Raw genomic sequence first — 20,532 nt, 5'->3', positions numbered from 1 at the left:
TTTGCTATTAGTGACTAATGTCAAACATTTGAAGCATTATGGTTTTTCCAAGCTGCTATCATATTAAAACACTGATGCCTAAGCTTACAGGTCCCAGGTCATAATAATGATGATGCGAACAGAGCAAGACTCAAGCTAATATAATTTGGGACATGATATCTTGCTAATAAATTGAGGATAAAGCTAACAGGTCCATATCATGCTAAGGGATTGAGGCTAAAGCTGAAAGATCTAAAGTCAGGATATCATGCTAACAAACTGAGGCTGAAGCTGGTAGTTTCGGTCCTGAAATCATGAGCCATTTTCTCAATTGCACTTCTGAAAATGTCTAGAAAATGTCAGAATTCTTCCTGAGATGGTTGTTCACACATATTCTTCAAAGCGTGAGACTATCGGGGGAGTAGGGGGTCTCAGGAGGCATTTTAAGTAAGGAACATTAACTTGCAGTAATTTAGGGTCCAAAATTCCCTATTCTCTGCTCAATATTAAGCAAAGTATTGAATGTCTCCTAATTATGTATTGAGTGAACAAAGAATTAGTGACACAGTCCCAGTCTGTCTGATTTACATGTTGTTAAGCTGAAATAGACCTATTTTCAGCTCTGTGGTTGGTGAATCAGCTTCAAAATGTTTGTGAGAACAAGCATTGGAGTTTGACAGGTTTTTTTTGATTCGCTTCGAAAACTGATTATTTGGTTCTTTTGTTCTCCGAAAGCTCTAAAAATAGCACACAGCCTGATCGGAGCAGCAGGCAGGTTTCTGATGTATTTTTATCGCCCAAACTAAATATAACTGACGAAATAAACCATGAGGTCACTGTGTTACACGGCATGGACAGACAGGCAGACAGTCTGTGATGTGTTTGGGCGCTCTGGCCTCCCTCTAGCCTCCTGATTCAAAGCAAAAAAAAAAAAAAAAAAACCTATCATTTTTTGAATGCTTTACTGCCCCCCATTTTTTCTGACTGTCTATAATCTTCTGTGTCTGCATATTTTCTCTGTGCACATTACCCATCAGACTAAAAACAGGAACTATGAAAACATCGACCAACAGAACTATGACTTCAGGAGAACACCCAAGGTATAAACTTGCATGGTCAAATGATGCACGCCGCCCAACCAATCTCTGAGCTCGCCCAGTAGTAGCAAAACACCAGTCAGCCCCACCCACCCAAAACCAACCCGGCTCCAGAGATAGACTCTTATCCTGGTGGCACGTCTTTTCTCCACCATCCTTTTTCTTTCTTTTGATTTTTCATGATTCCTGCACACTGGGAATGGGTTTACACTCGCAGGAGAGACACCCTTCCTCTTCCTTTCCCTCCTCTCTCTCTTTCTCCTCCCTGAGTTTTTATTCCATGTGAAGGGTTGCATGCAGCCAGGCCTAGGCTAGGCTCTATCTGCAGATTTTAGGAACACCACGCACAAGGATCCTCTCACTCCTCTGCAGCATCAAACCTCCTTTTCTTTTACTTTTGGGAATTGAACCTGTTACTCCCCCCCTCTTCCTGTACTCCCTGCCTCCCTCCTCCACCCCCTCTGCCTTCTCTCCACTCAGATCTTTTTTTAATTTGCGGTTGCATCAGCGCGCTCTAACATGCACGTCCCTGATTGGTTGGTTGGTTGGTTGGTTGGTTTGGAGTCTTGAAAGCGCCTCAGTTTGCATGTGCCACCACACCACCCACAACTTTTTGCCCTTCTTTGTATTCAAGCTTCGACTTTGATTTTTATTTCAGTTCAGCAGATCTTGAACACTTTTTGTCTCCTTTTTTTGCCCCGCCCTCCTCTGCCCGTGGTAGTGTGGGTGAGAGGGAGCATGGTCGAGGCTGGGGTCACAGGGGCAGGGAAATGGGGATTGGTGAGGGAGGGTATATGAACTGCAGAGCTAATAATGTGTGCTCTATGATGTTTCCTGTGTCGTGTTGTTCTGCCGTGTTTCTCAATGTCCTACGATGTGACCTGCCGCCCCGCTCTGTCAACTGTTGCACTTCGTGGTGGTCCTCCAGGCGGAGAAGGTGCTGCTTTTCAGCCAGGACACCAACCTCACATCTCTGCTGCTGGAGGCCAAAGACTTGGAGGCTCGAGTCATTATCCTCTCTGCTAGGTTTGTATAAAAAAGGAATTAGATGTGGTTGCTAGGGCATTACAAGGGGTTTTCCAGGTATTTTATAGGGCCTTTTAATAGGTGATACCATTGTAGTTGGTATTTGGTCGCTAGGATTATCTTTGTAGCATCTTCTATGTTTTCTTAGGGTGTAGATGGTTGAAGGGATACTGGGGTAAGAAAAAGTAAATTGATCTTCTCTGTTGATTGGATGTGCCATGTTGACTCTCATAAGGAACCTGACCTTGGTTGTGTGTTGCTGTTAAGACATCGACAGGTTAAGACATGCAACAAGGCAAAAGACTGGGAGTGAAGGGTTGGTTGTAAGGGATTTTGTAGGTGGTAAAAAAGGAGATCTGACAAGTAAAAACTGACTGTTTCAAAGAGACCATATTTGGACTAGAGGGTTGAACAAGTTGACACTCTGGCTAGCTTTGTAAGCAAGGTGCATCTGTATTTCATAATAACTGTTTGATCAGTTAGATTACCAATTTTGAAAAGCCAAAAGGTAAAAAAAAACAAAAAAACTACCAAAACAATAGCACCCAACTCTGCTGTTGGCTTTACTATTCAAGCTCTTCTACTTTTGATATGAGATGTATTGTTTTGATTCGTTTGCAATCATGTGTTATGTCTTTGTTATGGTGCCTTTGTGTTGTGATGGTGTAACTTGGTACGAGGTTAGATTTTCACTGGTAATGCTTTAGGTAATGGTTACGGAGAGTTACCACTAGATTTGCAGCTCTGTTTGTATAGTTGCACTGTGAATGAAAAAAACTAAATTTTACCTTTGTGTGTTTGCAGCGAGGACGAAGCTGCGGCTGTGTATAAAGCAGCCCGTCAGCTCAACATGACTGGCTCTGGTTACGTCTGGCTGGTCGGAGAGCGAGAGATGACTGGCAAAGCTCTTAGTGAAGCCCCAGACGGTATGTTAACCTCTGCCTCCTCGTCCTCACCTCTCGTCTTCTTTGCTTTTCTTCCTTACTCCTCCAGAAGTTTTTCTCGGTCTCTATCTCTCAGCCCTGCTTCCATCCAACGCTCAAGATAATTCTCAGCCAAGGCTCAGAGTTTTGCATATCTTAAAACTCTGGTATTTTCTATGATTTAAAGAACATTTATATGGGACATCACACATCTGATATCAAGACATAGCAGCAGCTCATAAGTAAAATAAAGACATTTCTTACTGAGAAAAAAATCTAAGTCTTCAGGAGCCTTAAGACTTTATGGCTGTATTTCTATATTTATATTTTTAGCTTTCAATTTTGAGACTGTACCTACTTCAGACTACACAGGATGTCATGCTGTTTAAAAAAAAGGTTCATGACTCAGTTCACATTCAACTCAATTCCTTTGCAATAAGCAGATTTTTCTGGGAAATGAGGAATCTGAATATAAAACGTAGAGCTGCAGAATAGGCAAAATCTTGCTGATGATAATGTTGACATTTTAAATACGCTGAGAAAATCTATTCCTGATGTCCATAGGACTTTATTTAGCGATTAACGATTTGTAAGTGACAGTGCAGTGTTTTCCAGTGTGTGAAACAACGATATATAATGTATGATTTCAACTCCATGTCCATGTAGGACACCCCTGCATTCTGAAGAGGCTCTACCCCGAGGGCACACCAAAATAAGGGGTAGCACTTTGGTCAATTGGATTGTCCCTCAAAGCTTTCAAAGAGTAATGGATTATTGAGCTTTACTGCAGCAAATCTTTTTTGAAGCATACATTTTTTCATTTGTTGTAGGTTTCTAGTTTTCTGATGTTGTTAGGGGATTACTGTGTTGCTGTTCGCGAGAATATTCAAGGCATCAGTTGTTTACTCATTAAAAAAACGAGTGTAAAGACTACTGCTTTTTTGATGTTGCATTCTTCCTATCCAATCATGGCTTTAAAGTGTTTGGATGGAAACATGGCTGCTCTCCATATCTTTCTTTTCTCTAGTAGTGCTGTAGGTCTCTGATGACGGAAACTAATCCTCATCACAGCCATTTAGCTTCTCAGCGTCCTGGTGTGTTTCTCTTTCTGGTTTTCTTCTGACTGCTGGTTGAACGTTTAAACATCCCTTTAAAATAAAACATGTTTAAAGGTTCTTAACCACTGTTTTCTTTTCTGGCTCATTGTAACTGTGGCTTTAAATGTGTCTAACATCTTTTTGTTTGTTTCATCTTCTATAGTGTGTGTCGTCCGCCCGCCTGTCTGCCCGTTCTCACAGTAGACAAGCCAATAACATATGCTGCCGAACAGGGGGGTGGTCGGGGTTAAGCTTTATTCAGGTTCGGTGGGGTGGGGGTGGCTGTTGCTAATCAGCTAATGTCGCTGCGGTTACCTTGACGTGTGTCTGAACGAACACTGGTAAGATGCCGCCGCTGCTTCTTGTTTCCTGCTTGATGCTTTGCCCTCTGCCATTGGTCAACAGAAGACCTGTCCACGGCAACACTGAACCTGCCCTGATAGAGAGGATGCGGGGGTTATTTTAACCAGCAGATTACTCAGTCAGCCAGAGGACTACGTCATGTATACACTGTTATACTTGGAGTATGTGCACAACTCTCTGCCATTGGACAGGGGCTGTTCAATTCCATGGAAAAGTATTTTTTGAAGAAACCCCCAAACTTAAAGCAACACCAAATCACCAATTTCTGTTTGACCTCACCAGAGGTCGTCTAAATGGGAGAACATCAAGTGAAATAAATATACAGTATTTCTTCATACTAAATTCTCTAAAGTAAAAAGAAATGAATCAGAAACATTTTTGGTGATTTGGATGCTCAGCAGTGAAGTTACGATTGCTGAAGTAAAGGTACAACTATAACATTGTAAAGGCAGCTGAGAGCATTAAGACATTTAACAATTCTTTAATAATGCAACAAATTTCATTTGACTGGACAAACTGTTCAAAGAGTCCATAAACTGAAACTAAACCCTCATTATGTACATTTTAAACATTTCGTGGGTCTTTCTGGCTGCTGGGTAATGGGCTCCCCGCTCTGTTGCTGTGGCTTTTATTTTGAGATAACATCCTCACCAACCAGCTGATGCACTCTTAAAAAATGATGTGTCATTTTTCTACACATCTTTGTCCCTCCTGAGATCAAGATGTGTCAAAAAATGATCCATCATGTTCTTAAAAGTGTAGCCAGACTGCACTCTGAAAATATCCCTCAGCTGTTATGTCTCAGTTGGAGAAGTTTGAGGTTTCTTTTTAGGGAAACTGTTTCAGATTAAAGCCTTTACTTTATCTGAGCTTTAACTTTCATACATCTCTTCCATCGCTTATCCAGAGTTGTCAAAAACTCAAGGTTTACGTACTAGATTCCTGCAGAGCTCTCAGCCACATCTTTTAAAGGTTTTTTTCTCCAACGAGGAGATGTGGCAGAAAGCTCCAAAAGATATCTTGTGTGGTGACCTTGAGTTGAACACTGCAGCAGGAAATTCTCATTATTAAATTCTGCACCACGCTTCAGGTTTAAATGGAAGATATTTGGATGAACCCAAACATTAGGTTGTGCTGTTTCTCACGATATGCTTTTGTCAGACGTCTTTTTGTCTTACAAAGAGAATGACAAGTTTAAAGGTCACAGGGTTGTACAAACGTAGGTTTAAAACTTGCATTGCTGGCTAAGATTAGCACACTAGACATCAATGATCGAATAAGGCTCTGTAAATTCAGTCTGGTTGAGGTCATGTAAGCTGTCAGACAAAGGTGAATGAATGAACGAACCACGTCTTACTTGAACTTATTCACTACTTTCTAAGTTGAAGTTGTTATAATCTTCCATTTCTGCATAACCAAAATAGTTTTTATTAGTTATTTAACTTTGTCATGTACCCAAGCCTAAGACAAATGACTGAAGACACGTTGACATGAGATGGTGTGGAAAGAGGCTGCTCATATGGCTGAAGTATCTCGTGATCTTGTTAATGAGCGAGGAATGGACTATCTTGGATTGTGAGATGGACAGCTGGATTGATTCTTCATCAACAGAAATGTAAAGACATGTTGTATTGGACAGCAGATGTGAAACAGGTAAAGCATCTGTAACTGTCAATTAAGTTCAAACTATTTGCACTGGTCATAATCTTTCCAGTAGAGTTGAAAAGACTGATCACAGACTAGAAGACTTAGAGAAGGATGAGAAACTTGGACAGCCAGGGGCAAACATGTAGCAGAGCCTCTTTTCATTTTCCAAAGGATCTGGCTGAGGTGGTTTGGGTATCTGATCAGGATCCTCTTGCTGGCCTTCCTTTTGAGGTTTTCTGGGTAGAAGGGAGGAGACCCCAGGGTTGACCCCAGGGTGAAACACACTGGAGGGATTATATGTGTATCATCTGGTCTGAGAATACTCCAGGAACCCCGAGAAGGAAAACATTGCTGACTAACCCAGATAAGTGGAAGACAGTGGAGCGATGGAAATTTGCTGTCAGCTACTTGACAGCATTTCAGGTTAACAATTGTCAACAAAAACAGGGCCATTCAGGGGTTGTTTTTGGTTGCAGAGCTGTTGTGTTGGACTGCATTGGCCTATTCAAGTGCTGGTGTTATTATGTCCGCCCCCTCTATCTGTACAGTTTGATAGAATTGTGCACAGGTTGCTTCTAAAACGAATCCCTCAAAAGAAACCTATACAGCAGTACTGTGACATTATGGATTTTGATGTTGTTTTTTCTTCACCAGATGCTTGTCACATTATAAGAAAAGAGTGTCTGCATTTGGTGCTCTAATTTCCTTAACAACAGCTTGATAACACTGTTAGTATTTCCCATCCAAAGTACGTTGTGCTTCAGTGGAATTCATTCATTTTAATTACAAGCACAAGTGGACTGTAACCATCAGTTTTACTCCAGCTATGCGCATCCTCCAATAAGGATGTGAGCTGACTGCGCCTATGTGTTTTAGTGATTAGGGAGACGGGGACATGTCAGTTAATTGTATTCAGGATGCTTGAGTGTTGGTCAATTGCGTTGGAAAAAGAGGTGACACGTTCCACTCCTTTGTGGTTGATGGGAGAATTGTAAGCTTATTGTGTTCAGGAGTTTAAGGTCAGGATGTTAGCTTAATGTTGTTCATGAAAGAGATGTGATTGGCCCACCAAAAGAAGTAGGCTAAAAGTAGTTGAAAATATTAGTTTTCAATACCCAGTGGTTTTAAACTAGCAGAAAAGATTTCATAGTTTTTATTTTATTTGAGGGAGGTAGCTGTAACTTACTTGGGAATGAAATCGAAAAAAAACCCATCACTTATTATGGAAAATTTTAAAAATGTGATAGATGTGTTTACTTGGTTGCTATCTGTACCCATAAGTTTAAGGTGGAAATGTCAACTGGCTTTACCCATTGGTATTACAGGATATTTAACCTAGTTGTTGTGTTGCCATTTGTTTGGATTGACGTTGAGTTGGCTGTTTCCAACAATTTCAGTTGAAGTTGCTCGTCTTTTTTGGTACTGTGAAGAAGCAACTGCTCTCTGGGGTTTCAGGGGAAAGTATTTGTGCTTTCAGCTGGAAGTTGCTTGTCTGTTTCTCTTACTTTTAAGGATGAATGATGGCAAATATATATATATTTTTTGTCAGTGGAACCTAGTGGCATCTGTGGGAAACAGAATTTGCTGTCGCCTCACACTGTTTTCCAAAGCTATTGTTCATGAGTTATTTCGCAGAAGTTTCTTTGGGGAATGCTAGCAGTGTTAGCAAGCTGTTGGAAATAAGCTGGAGGATGGATGCAGACACTTTCATCACTGTGTGACAAGTTTCTGCTGAAGAAAAACAACAGACACAGTTCATAACGTCTCAGTGAAGCTTATTCTGTCCTGAGAGACAAACGGCTGTGATTCTCAGAGTGAACTCCCAGCATGCAGTTTGGTATTACTGAACAATGAGATGACGCCTGAAGCCCTGATTGTGTGTGCCTGTATGTGTGAGAGTGTTTGAATGATTACACTGAAGCCCTCTTTTAGTTACATCTGTAAAATTAAAGTGAGTGTGAGAGTTTTTTTTAATTAACATGTCTGTACGAATGAGGGCACTTTCAGTCTGCAGCCTCATTAGCTCCCTGCTGTGTGTTTTACCTTTCTCTGCTGTGTGTGCGTGTGAATGTGTGTGTGTGTATGTTTTGTGTATGTATGTTATGTGTGGTGTAGGCCTGCTTGGCCTCCAGCTGATTAACGGTAAAAACGAGTCGGCGCACATTGCGGATGCTGTCGCGGTGGTGGCTCAGTCCCTGCAGGAGCTTTTTGAGAAAGAGAACATCACTGAGCCGCCACGGGGCTGCGTGGGAAACACCAACATCTGGAGGACTGGACCGCTCTTCAAACGGTCAGTACGTCTATGACCTAGCCTGCAGGTGAAATGGCCATCTGGAGCAGTGATGATGATGTAGTTACAGAACAAAGTTAAACTATCCTTTTTAAACTTTAGTTTTGTTTCTTCTTTTATTATTTTTTCTACAGAGTATTTATCTGTGAATCACTTTACTTCTTTATTTAAAACAAAAAACACCTAAATAATTCAAAGTAAAGCTATGAATTGTGACTGAGAATGGCAGGGAAACATCAGTCAGAGCAACTGGAGATTTTGAATACTGTGTAAAAAGCTATGATTTGATCTGATTGTTCCATTGGCTGTTGCTCAGCAAGGGTTTTTTTTGGGGTGGTGACACAACGAATAAGATCCTAACACACACCTTTGACCACAACTGGATCAAAGACCAGTCTATATATGCATTTCTTCTAGCAGTATTACAGCTGAGGCTTTTACTGACAACTTGGCCTATGAAATTAGAGGTTATGAGATCTAAGGCTTTATATCAACTGCAGTTACTACAGTCCTGAGGTGAGTTACCTAATCTACTAGGGGGCCTTTTAGTATAAGTGTAAGTTTTCCAGATCACTCACTTACAGAACTGAGTTCCCGACTGGACAGTTTGTAGAGGCGGTGAAGAAAATGTTGTGTGACTGCTTCAGCAGTTTATCCAGTTTGAGTTTCTGATCGTCAACATGGAGTCCTTTCCTCCTCCTTCAGCTCGGGAATAAGAATCTGAGACGCTTCACTGATCTGATCTTGCTTCTGCTGGAAGTTCTTCTGACACAACTGGGATAATGAACCTCTCTGTCACTGCTGCTCTCCTCTGTGTGACCCATATAGACCATCAAGTCCAGTCAAATCAGTTTTATTTATTTGCTCCACTATTACAGACAGTCCCACAGAAGCAGCGACAGCATCACGTGACATGTTCTCACTTTTAGTTGGGCATCCACATTTCCACTGAGCTGATCCTGACTCCACTGGTTTCTGATTGGCTCCTCAGGGTGTTGATGGCATCAAAGTACCCTGATGGTCTGACGGGACGAATTGAGTTTAACGATGATGGCGACCGACGCTTTGCTACCTACAGCATCTTGAACTACCAACAAAAACCAGGTCGCCTCATCCAGGTCGGAGTCTTCAACGGATCACAGGTACAGTACACCTGGTTACACCGGGTTATAAATCTGGTTTTTGACCTGATTACTTAAGGTTATTTATCTAGTAATACAACTGGTTATTCACCCAGTTAAACCTGGGGTCTCATTTATAATACAATGCATAGCATCTAAACTAAAAGTGTTCATACATCAAAAACCCGGAAAATGGCACAGGCAAAACTTAAGTCGGATGCATAAAATCGTTCGTATGCACATCTGCAAGCAATGTTCACTTGTTAAAACATGATCCACCTAAAAATGTGTGCAGTCTCACATTCTGCTCTCCACATTCAATCGTCAATGAAAAGCACGCCATGAATAAATATACAAACAAATGACCTGGAAGATCAAAAGTTTCCAGTGGTAAATTACAGCAACAACCTGAAGGATAGACTGTCGGATTCATTAATCAAGGTTTTTGTGAATCAAGTGGAGGTTATTAAATGCTTATTTTTGGTTTACTAAAAGCTTGAGAGTCCTCCTGCAGTCCTCCTGCAGTGCCAAAACATCTTCCGTGTGTCATTCGCTCTGTGCTTCTTACAGCACAGTAATGTTTATTAAAACTAAAAAACCTGGTCACACCTGATTATTTATCTAGTTATAGACAGAGATATATAACTCATTAAACACCTTGTCAAACCTCATCATTAACCAAGTTGTACTTTTACTTAAACAGCCGTCACAACTGCATGAATACCTAAATAAATGAATCTAATCATTGACATGTTTAAAATATTGGACTTGAGCTAAATGGATGCTTATATAACACTTTTCTAATCTTGGGACTACTCAAAGTGTTTTTACATTGCAGGTCACATCTACCCATTCACACACTGTTGGCAGAGGTTTTTATGTAAAGTGACCGTCAGAAGTAACTAATCCCATTCATACACATTCACAGTGTCTTGCCTAAGGACACATTGGACATGTGGCTGCAGGAGCTGGGGATCGAACCCCCAACCTTCCTGTTGAGAGACACCCAACTCTTCCAACTGAGCCACAGCTGCCCCATGTACACCCCACATTGTTAAACCTGGTTTCACATTTGGATATTATATGTTCTTGGTTGCAGCTTGTTGAAAACCAAGATAAACACATGGTTATACTGTTCACATGGCCACACCTAAACGCTCACTCTAAACAGACCTTTAGATCTCTCTGATAAAGAGTAAGATATTTTTATTTAACCAGAAACGGTTTCTACATCCCTATCTTCTCAGCCACCAGTCTCCATTGACAAAAACCCTAATTTCACTTTACAGGAAACAGAAGTTGCGGGTCTACCGATGTCTCAATTGGTTAGTTTGTTTGAGTTCTTGTGGTCACCCCTGGTCATACACTTGGCGCACCTGATCCTGCCTGGTTTAACAACTAGTTGAACACTGTGTCACACCTAAACACCTGATCACATTTGTGGTTACAAGGTTGATTCCACCTATTTTAGATATTGATATCTTGTCTTGGTTAGCCTTGAAAACAGTGAAAATATGTCAAACTTGGCCGTCTCCAAATGTGGGAGACTCTTATGTAAGTAACTACCAGGGTGCATTATGGGAAATTAAGGATTATGTGTTATTTATGCTAAAAGTCAAGCTAGCTTCATTAATTCGGCACATCCCTCACAAGTGCAACTTCCGTGTTATAGTGACTCACTGAGCACAACTTTTAATAGAGTCTGAATAAGTAAAATATCCTGACTGAAGCATCATTCACGGGTTTGTTTTGCAGAATCTTTACCAAGCTGACTGTGTGTGTGTACTAGTCCCTGGCCTGTTTAACTATTGATGCACGGATGCAGTATTGATGCTGTCATTTAGTCAGCTTGTCACAGTGAGACCTGTCTGGAACAACATGACAACCTGTCTGCGTACATGTGTGTGTTTCAGGTTGTGATGAACCCTCAGAGGAAGATCATTTGGCCAGGAGGAGAGACAGAGAAACCAGTAGGATACCAGATGTCAACTAAACTGAAGGTACTCTGTCTGCTCTTGTTTTGCTGCTATTAAACCGTGATCAGTGCAAGTCAATGGAAAATGTTGTGTGGAATGAACGATCGTGAACAAACTGTTCTCAGGCATCATTTCTCAAAACCACCTCCCATCATGATTCTCAACAGAAATAGATAAAACATTATCAGGCATACTTTATTTATCTGTGGGGAAATTTGGTCATTACAGTAGCCTTTCAAACACAATATAACTATACCAAGGTACAATGAAAACTTGAATGGCTTCTCTACTGTGTAGTGAAGAAAAAAACCTTAAACTTAAAGTAATTGTATTATAAATATGTTTGAAAAACTGTCAAAACTTCTAAAATAAGTTGTAGTTGTATTGTAAATAAGAAGTCTGGGCAGGAAGTCCTTCATCTCTAATCACTAGCTACACAGGACACCCTGACAAGTTTGTCATAGCTTTCATAGGCTACAACATCGCTAGACAACATTTGATGGGTTCCAAGATTGAGCTCTAGATTATTTTAGAGTTAAATTGATAATCTAGCAGCATATTTTTCTTAAGTGAGGGATTGCAGTTGAATATGACATAAAGTCTCTTCTTTTCTGTCCAGTCAGAAACACACAAAAGGCAAAAGGCAAATGGAACAGGAACCAGGACTAAACCTTGAGCCACTGTAACCCCCAGCAACTATAGTGAAAACATTTGTTTCTTAACCCACTAGTGGAAAGGTATCTTAGACCGATATATTGCAGGATAAAATACTGAGAGACTATTTGAACCAACACAAGCATACAAACCGAAATAAAAAGTTTCCTTACAGAGTTTATATCAAGCTAACGACAGACGTCTGTACAGTTGGACTTCACACAGTTCTGGTCTGAAATTTCAGCAAAAAAGGGAAGTTAGGAATTTACACTATAAAACTTGCGAGTGTGTTTGTGTTTGTGTGCTTATTTCTGTGCAGATTGTGACGATCCATCAGGAGCCTTTTGTATATGTGAAGCCAACAAAGACTGACGGGACGTGTAAAGAGGAATACACTGTTAATGGAGTCTTAATCAAGAAGGTTATCTGTACTGGACCCAATGGGACCACCCCAGGTACTCACACTTGTTTTTTACACATACTTTTTAACCTCTTAAGGCACTAGGGTGGATGTAGACTGTCTTAATTTTAACCCTTACTTTACACCATACATTCACCATAAAAGGTTAGTGGATAACATTACAGGGGCATGCACATATTCCCAAAAAGAAGGGAATTCCCCAAAATGCATAAACAGACTTATGTCTCTAACATAAATCTTATTCTAAGAAAACAAATAAAAAACAAACTAACAAACAAAGTTACATTAGCGACACTAGTAGTTTGTTTTATAAAGAGTTTAAAACTGGGTGATGAAATAAGGTTTGATTTAATTGCCTCCAGCTGTCATTCCATGTATTCAGTTCTTATGACACTGACACCAGCTTCCTTCCAGTGGAGACCGGTCCAAAGAAATCTGCTTTGAATTTGGTAGAAAATGTTATGTTCATGTTTTAAACTTATGTCGAGGAGAAGCTGAGGCAAAAATATGTTTCACACCTTCAACCCTCCCAACTAGTCCTCACAAAAATACACGCTCAGGACATGTCATTCCTAATTCCACTGTTGTGTGTGTGTGTGTGTGTGTGTGTGTGTGTTCCAGGTCAGCCCATTGTCCCTCAGTGTTGCTATGGTTTCTGCATCGATTTGCTCATCAAACTGGCGATGAGCATGAACTTCACCTATGAGGTTCATCTGGTGGCTGATGGAAAATTTGGCACGCAAGAGCGAGTGAGTATATCGCCTTTCCTTATTTAACAGACAGTTTCCCTCTAGGTTTTTGCCTCTCAGGCAACATACAGACTCTTGTAGCTGTTTGGCCTCCATGCTGCAATTCGTGTTTTGGAGGGTATTTAATGTTGTTGAAGGTATTTTTTTTGTCAATGAGCTTTGGTGGCTTTGATGGAAGTGATTTATGGGCTAAATATGGTTGAATAGAAAGAATATTATTTTTAACACAAAGGTCTATTACTACAAGGATCCCTTCTGCAATGTTACCATACCATATGAACAATACAATATGACACATAGTAAGGGGCCCTTAATTACAATAATGTCAAATTCAGCAATTCGATATTTGATTTTTTGCAAGACAATCATAAATCATTATACTACTGTCTTCTCTTTTTATCCTGCTGTCAACGTGTTCTTTAGCCAATTCATTCTGTTGACACTACCCTCATTCATTTCGTAAGCGCTATAGAGAGGAGTCATGAATGGTGGCACAGTGAATCCAGTTGGCAGGGAAAACTGTTTTAGAGCTCAATAATAAAAAATATATTTACTGTATATTGATATTCCATCAATGGATACCATAGGCACCATCGATTCAATACTTGAATTACACGAGTCAGGACAATGATAAATTGTCCTATCAATATTTTGTTCCACCCTATTGCTCATTGAGAATACAGTAAGGAATACAGCTCTCTTCTTTGCCATGTGGTATTACATCCCTCTAAGCTCTGACGGACATCTTTCGATGTTGTCATCTTAACGTTTCCTCTCTTACAATGGGTTTGATGCAGTTGTTTGTGTCTCCATCAAACAGTGAACTATTTTTCACACAGCAGTAGGGTATGGAAACAAGCAGCAGTTCTTGTTTTCTCCGGATGATGTTGTGGAAACGTGATTAAAACTTGGCGTACTTTCATGTCACTGTGACTCTCCGTCTCTCTGACCTGTTTACTGATTCAACACCAGTATAGCGCTGAGGCTTGTTGCTATGGCGACCACCGCTCTGTCCCTGACTCTGACCTTGTTGAAGCTGAGAGACATTTCGTCATTACCATCTCTCTCTCTTTCTGCTGCTCCGAATGACTCTAGCTCTCCTCTCACCTCCTCCATCACCTCTTCCATCGCTTCCTCTCCTCCCTTTATTTTCCCTACAGTCTGCCTTTTTGTGATGCCTCCTCCTCTTCTCCTCCCACTTTTCTCCTTTCACATGTCTCCCTTCCCCTGTCTCTTGCTACAGATTTATTTTTAGTTGAAATATCTTCTTCATTTTCGGGGAAGATAAAAGATTCACAGATAAAATAAAAATCCAGGACGGATAAAACATCAACTTAGTCAAGGTGCTTCCCTCCTGAGAACAGTGATGCTTTTATTCCAATCCAATCCAGACCAAAGTGCTAACAACCAAACCAAACAATAAAAACACAAACACCAATGTAAAGACATTATTCTTCATTTTGAAAATACATTTTACAAATTCATCAATGTCAGTAATTCTTTCCTTTTTTTCAAATGTATATATTTTTAGAATATCTCTGGCTGTCATTCATTCTGTTTAACAATTTTTAAACAGATTCTCTGTGCACGTAATTGAACTGCTTCAGACTTTTTCTCTGCTTGCCAGCATGTTCTTTTCCACCCTTGCCTGGTTACTTTAAATACGTCCAATTACTTCTAGCATTGATATTCTGGCAAAACACTGTCAGTGTACCGTCAGATTGTGTTGTTTCATCTGACATCGTGGACACATTGTAAAGATTATACTGTGATATCTGTAGTGTCCTTTTTAAGCCATGTCATGCCTCTGGAGACCCTCCACCCTCTCTTGTCTGACATTGTGAGGGACATGTGTGAAAGACCAGCTTGGAAACATTTCAGGGGAAGACTGTCCTTCAGGAGTGCATGTGTGAATCGGGCTTATATGTAACACTGTGATTAACCTGTCCAGGGTGTACCCCACCTCTCACCCAATGACAACTGGGATTAGCTCCAAACCCTTGCGACCTGAACGGCCTATAGATAGGTATATATAATGTAGTAAATGTACTGTTAATTAGGAAGTGGTTGAATGCTTAAATTAGCTGTTTTTTATGTTCAATAGCCTGTGGGTTATAAGGCCTGAAGTCCCACTGGATTTCCTCTATAAATAGTTTTTCAATTTTTGATTCATTAGGAAGCATTGAAATACGACTTATATGTCAGATTCTCTGTTTTTAAACAATTTGCAAGCCTGGATCACAGCATTACCATGTTATAACTACATTTAAGTAGATCTCGTAAGTGGATGCTTGATGACATGGCCACGTTCTAAATATGGTGAATGTTTAAACCTAAAAGAAGAGAGATAAATCTGACTACACCAACAGGGAATGAGGTATTCACTCTCTGATTGCTATTCCTAGTCAACACTTTTTCTTCCCAGTTGTTTTCTTTCAAGAATGATCTACGTATATCACCCCATATTGACCAGCCCTTCACATTACTTACCACTTCTCAGAAGTTCATTCTTATTATTGTTTTTCATACAGTTTGTATACAGAGACAACCATATATCTATACATTTATTATAGCAACTCCAATCTCTGAATCCATCACCTATTGTCTGATGATGACAAAGCCTCTGAGAGCAACGGCCATCTTTGGCAGCCTCCAATGTAGCCAGCATTTAGCATTGACAGCATATAGATACCCTGAAGGATCAAATCCATTTTCTTCCACTCCCCCTCCTGCTTAGACAAAACTCTGTTGTCAGTGTTGTGCCCACCACTGGAGGAGATGTATATTAGAGTAAAACCAGGCACCTCTGACCTCTGTTGTCCCTTCCCCTTCTGCAGGTGAACAACAGCAACAAGAAGGAGTGGAACGGCATGATGGGAGAGCTGCTGGGAGGTCTGGCCGACATGATAGTCGCTCCCCTCACCATCAACAATGAGCGTGCTCAGTACATCGAGTTCTCCAAGCCCTTCAAATACCAGGGGCTCACCATCCTCGTCAAGAAGGTGAGCAGTTGTGTCAGATCCCTCAGATACAGATTACAGTTTTCTCTGGATGGAGTCCACACACAAAAACACAAAACATCTAGGGGATGATGCAAACTTGATCAGGAGATAATTGGTGCAAAAGATTTTTTATGGTTTTAGAATAACAACTTTTATGGCTAGAGCATGACTAATCAAACTTACAGAACACTTGAGGCTGTATAGCTTTTCTGTTTATTAATAATAATAATAATAATATTAATATTAATATTAATATTAATATTAATAATAATAATAATAATAATAATTTATACTTTATTGATCCCACGAGGGGAAATTAGTTTTTTACACTCTGTCTAGTAAACATGCTACACAAACATAGGCCGAAATACACACACATGCACAAACAGGATCCTATGGACATGCACTAATGGAGAGGTCTCAGAGTGAGGGGGCTGCCCACAGTGGGCGCTCCTGAGCTGGTGGGGGGGTTAGGTGTCTTGCACCTCAGCAGTGCTCAGGAACTGGACTGGCACCTCTCCAGCTACCATGCCAATTTATATGCTACTTATATACAGCTAGGGAAAGTATGAATGGCTAAAATAGTGCAGAAACACTATTCTAGTCCACTTGTGTGTGTAAATATATTCAAAAGAAATCTCAAAATAAGCAAAAGAGGACTCAAGACGTGATCGTGATTACACTACGGTGCAGAAAAGGCACAAACTGGTGCTTTCAAATGTTTTGGTGATTAAAATTCATCAAGGTGAGACACAAACGTGCATAGTCATGTTCATCATGGGGCCCTTAATGACAAATGATAAAAAACAACACCATATGAATTCAAAAATCAGTGAAATGTCAGAAACGTTTCATCAATAAATTTGCCAAAACAAATCAACATTAATTTTTCTTCTGCTGAAATTGGCTGATTGTGTTAAATGGGTATGTAATAACATCTGAAATTGACCCTAGGTCCATGAATCAAATCAAATTGAAATCATATTTATGATATTGGCAAATTTCATATCGTTGTCCAAAGAATTGGTATTATGATGAAATTGGTGAAAACCAATGAAGAAGCTGCTGAACCATTGTTGTTTGGGTTTAAATGCACAATACAGGAGAAAGAGTCTATAACACTCAATCAGACCTGACATCTGGACCTCCTTACAGCTTGAATCAGGCTGCTGTCATGCTGCTCTGAAAGATTATTTGGGATATTTTGAGTCAGTGACCCAATTTACTGCTAGTGAGGCTCAGCAGCAGGAAGTTGGTCAATTGTTTCCATCGACCCTCCACACTTCTGATCCAGGGTCATATCTGGTCCACTGGTTTAATACCTCTATGGATCCAACAGGGATAATGAATTCCTTCTGGCTGGAGCATTAAACAGTTATTCTTTAATTACAGATAGTTACGCAGAGTTGGAGATTAGTGCCTTGCTCAAAGACAACGTCAAAGTAATATAAATTATTTATCATTCCAGTTTAAATACTGTGTCAATTGACCAACCTCAACTTGTTGCTAGGAGGCTTCAGATTGTCCACAGTTTGGGGCGATAGGTGGGAGTCCAACATGAAATATATAAAGTATGAATGCAACACATTCTGCATGATAATTATGATGGGATTGTTAAAATGACGTGTTGTTTTTGTGTGTGTTCAGGAAATCCCTCGCAGCACTTTGGATTCATTCATGCAGCCGTTCCAGAGCACACTGTGGCTGTTAGTCGGTCTGTCGGTCCACGTGGTGGCAGTGATGCTTTACCTATTAGACCGGTTCAGGTAATTACACTATATACATATATATATATATATATATATATATACATGATGGTATTCTGCTATTCTAATAATACGTTTATTTGAAAAGACTGTTTTGGCCTCCATTAGAACTGTAAAAATACAACTAACTAACTAACTAACTAACTAGCGGTGCAACGATCCATCGACCTGGATTGAGAAATCAATTGATGGAACAATGATCCAATCAAATCAATGGAAAGTCAAAACATCGATCTACATCGTAATTTTTATATCTCTTTTAGTTTGAAATTCCCACCAGGCGTCTGTTTGACAGTTTCTGACCGTCATCCGGAACTTTCAAACAAGCTAGCAGACAAGCAGACATTAGCAAGAAGCCGAGATAAACAAAGAATACATTAAGCATTAAGCAATGTGGAATTTATTTTGGACAAAGACAAAACCTGGTCGGGCTGGCCAACTTTTAATTCTGAACATGTTAGCATGTTTCTTTTCTTTCTTTTTTTTTACCCGTATACTATCATCATCTAAATCCTACATACATAACACTATCTGCCATTGTTATCTACCCATAGCTAAAGTTTTGTGATTAGTGTCTGATGCAAGCTCTGCAGGTAAACAAAGACAGAAGCCTGCTGTGTCTCCATGGATTGAGCCAACATAACATTATTAACTTTTCAAGAAAACCTGGATCATATTTTATGGATGAAATATTTTCTGGTCATCTCTGAGGTCCTCTGGCTGCTGAGTCTAAGCTTTCATTGAATCACAAGTTTCTAACTGGTGAGAATGTTTGCTTGTAGCTGTTAGCAAGTTGGCTCAATATGTCCCAGTCTGGAAGCTCACAACGCCAGGGGGATATGAGTGTTTACATCACTTGCAAATAAGATTTGGACTGCCAAGACCTACAGGTTTTTAAGCCTGGGGCAGGAAGGGCAATGTTGGAATCAGAGCGAGTGAGCAGCCAACTTACTGCACCCCAGGCAACCTCAGAGTACATGAGTTATTGACTGACTGCCATACAGGCTCTCTGAGCGTTGGCTAACTTTTCAGGGCTTCTGATTTAGCCAGCTGTCAGTGAAAAAGGCCTTCAAGCCAAGACTTCCTTGTCCATACTTTGCCACAGTTTACGGTCCAACTAGCGACTTCAGAAACAAGAAAGGAGATGGTGTTGAGTGACAATGTCTAAGAGATGAATGAACGAGCACATTTTTAAAGACAGTTATTAAAGCTGTCAACGTTGTATTTGTTTTACAATGAGGTGTGGCCAGGCAAAAATCTGGCATGTTCCTATCTTGAGGATGCTGAAAACACCTGTGCCTTAGACCACCTAAAACCTGGTCTAAACTCTGAAGTGTGTTGAACAGTATGTTTCTGATATTAAGAGGATGCATTAGAAACATGGGCACACGACGTCACAACGACCGTCCACTGAGCTTATTCCACAAACACAGGATGTACAACAGCGCACCTACTCCACAGTTTAATATCATATGTGCTGATACATTCAAATAGAGTGTTTAAAGGATTGGAGGGCTGACAGACAGGGAGCTTTTGTTTCTGTTTCTGTTTGTTTCCAAGCACTCCTCCTTGCCTGTCCCAGGGCACGTTCTGTTTAATACACGGAGAAACACATGCAGAAGCATACACACACACAGAGTTGGATTTATAATAAATCTTATACATAACTGTTTATCTCCTGAGTGTTACTGAAAATACAGCCCACAGTTATTAATACAGACTGTCTAGTGTCCATTCCGCCTGCATTATAGAATATAGCCAGGGATTTCAGCAGAGAAAATGAGTAAATAAATGTTTACAGCCTGCCTTTATTTGATGTTTAAAACACAGAACATTACTAAACATAGATCCTGTCTCATCCTGTCAGTGTGTCTGGAGATCTTAAAAATTAATGAGGATACACTTTTGTGCCTCGTGGAAATATTCACTGAATCTTTCTGATGATGTGAGAATAATTCAGTGAAATATAACTTCATTCTGCCATCAACATATCTTTTATACAATGTTCTGTTTGGGTTTCTGGATATTCAGGGGCAAAATGAAAGCAGAGAAGTTAAGTGAGCCGGCCAGAGTTCATTCCGTCCTTGAAGAAAAATGGAAATCTGCCATGTACATCTGGCTCTTAAATGGAATGACACTCTGATTGGTTTGATTCATTTTACGACAAAACACACCTATGTATAATCAAGCCACATAATCCATCGTATTTGTGCTCTGCACCCAGATTGTGCGCCTTGTAAATACCAATATATAATCAGACACTCCCCAAATGGTCTGAGCGCCACACCCTTCAGACAAGGTGCTTTACGCCACTTAAAAAGGGCCCTTAGACACAAGTCTTAATTGCTTGAGTGATGGGAAAAATAACAGTAACTGTCAGCAATGTTTCTAGAACGACCTAAAAAAACACAACTGAGAAAA

The 20,532-nt window shown here is 40.2% G+C and overlaps 1 protein-coding gene and 1 long non-coding RNA gene across 5 annotated transcripts in view; one reads left to right on the top strand and one right to left on the bottom strand.

Moving 5' to 3' along the window:
* The window catches only part of grin1b (glutamate receptor, ionotropic, N-methyl D-aspartate 1b), a 61,303-nt gene that overhangs the window by 22,395 nt on the left and 18,376 nt on the right, over positions 1-20,532 (top strand). For 2 of the 4 annotated variants that reach the window (XM_061038156.1, XM_061038154.1), the window contains exons 5-14: positions 1,017-1,079; positions 2,005-2,102; positions 2,907-3,028; positions 8,248-8,422; positions 9,414-9,564; positions 11,457-11,543; positions 12,493-12,628; positions 13,216-13,343; positions 16,181-16,345; positions 17,993-18,111. In XM_061038156.1, coding sequence (XP_060894139.1) covers positions 1,017-1,079; positions 2,005-2,102; positions 2,907-3,028; positions 8,248-8,422; positions 9,414-9,564; positions 11,457-11,543; positions 12,493-12,628; positions 13,216-13,343; positions 16,181-16,345; positions 17,993-18,111 — 1,244 coding nt within the window. The remainder of the gene's footprint in view (positions 1-1,016; positions 1,080-2,004; positions 2,103-2,906; positions 3,029-8,247; positions 8,423-9,413; positions 9,565-11,456; positions 11,544-12,492; positions 12,629-13,215; positions 13,344-16,180; positions 16,346-17,992; positions 18,112-20,532) is intronic. The other 2 variants (XM_061038157.1, XM_061038155.1) reach the window with 1 other exon arrangement.
* Positions 16,623-16,816, bottom strand: LOC132974983 (uncharacterized). Its single transcript, XR_009673179.1, has 2 exons — positions 16,723-16,816; positions 16,623-16,692 (listed from the first exon to the last, which is right to left on the bottom strand). It is a non-coding gene; the product is annotated as an uncharacterized LOC132974983 (long non-coding RNA).

The sequence above is a fragment of the Labrus mixtus genome, chromosome 5 (genome assembly GCF_963584025.1).
Source record: "Labrus mixtus chromosome 5, fLabMix1.1, whole genome shotgun sequence".
Classification (NCBI taxonomy): domain Eukaryota; kingdom Metazoa; phylum Chordata; class Actinopteri; order Labriformes; family Labridae; genus Labrus; species Labrus mixtus.
Note: the sequence above shows the minus strand (reverse complement) of the source record. Positions and strands in the feature narration are given on the sequence as shown.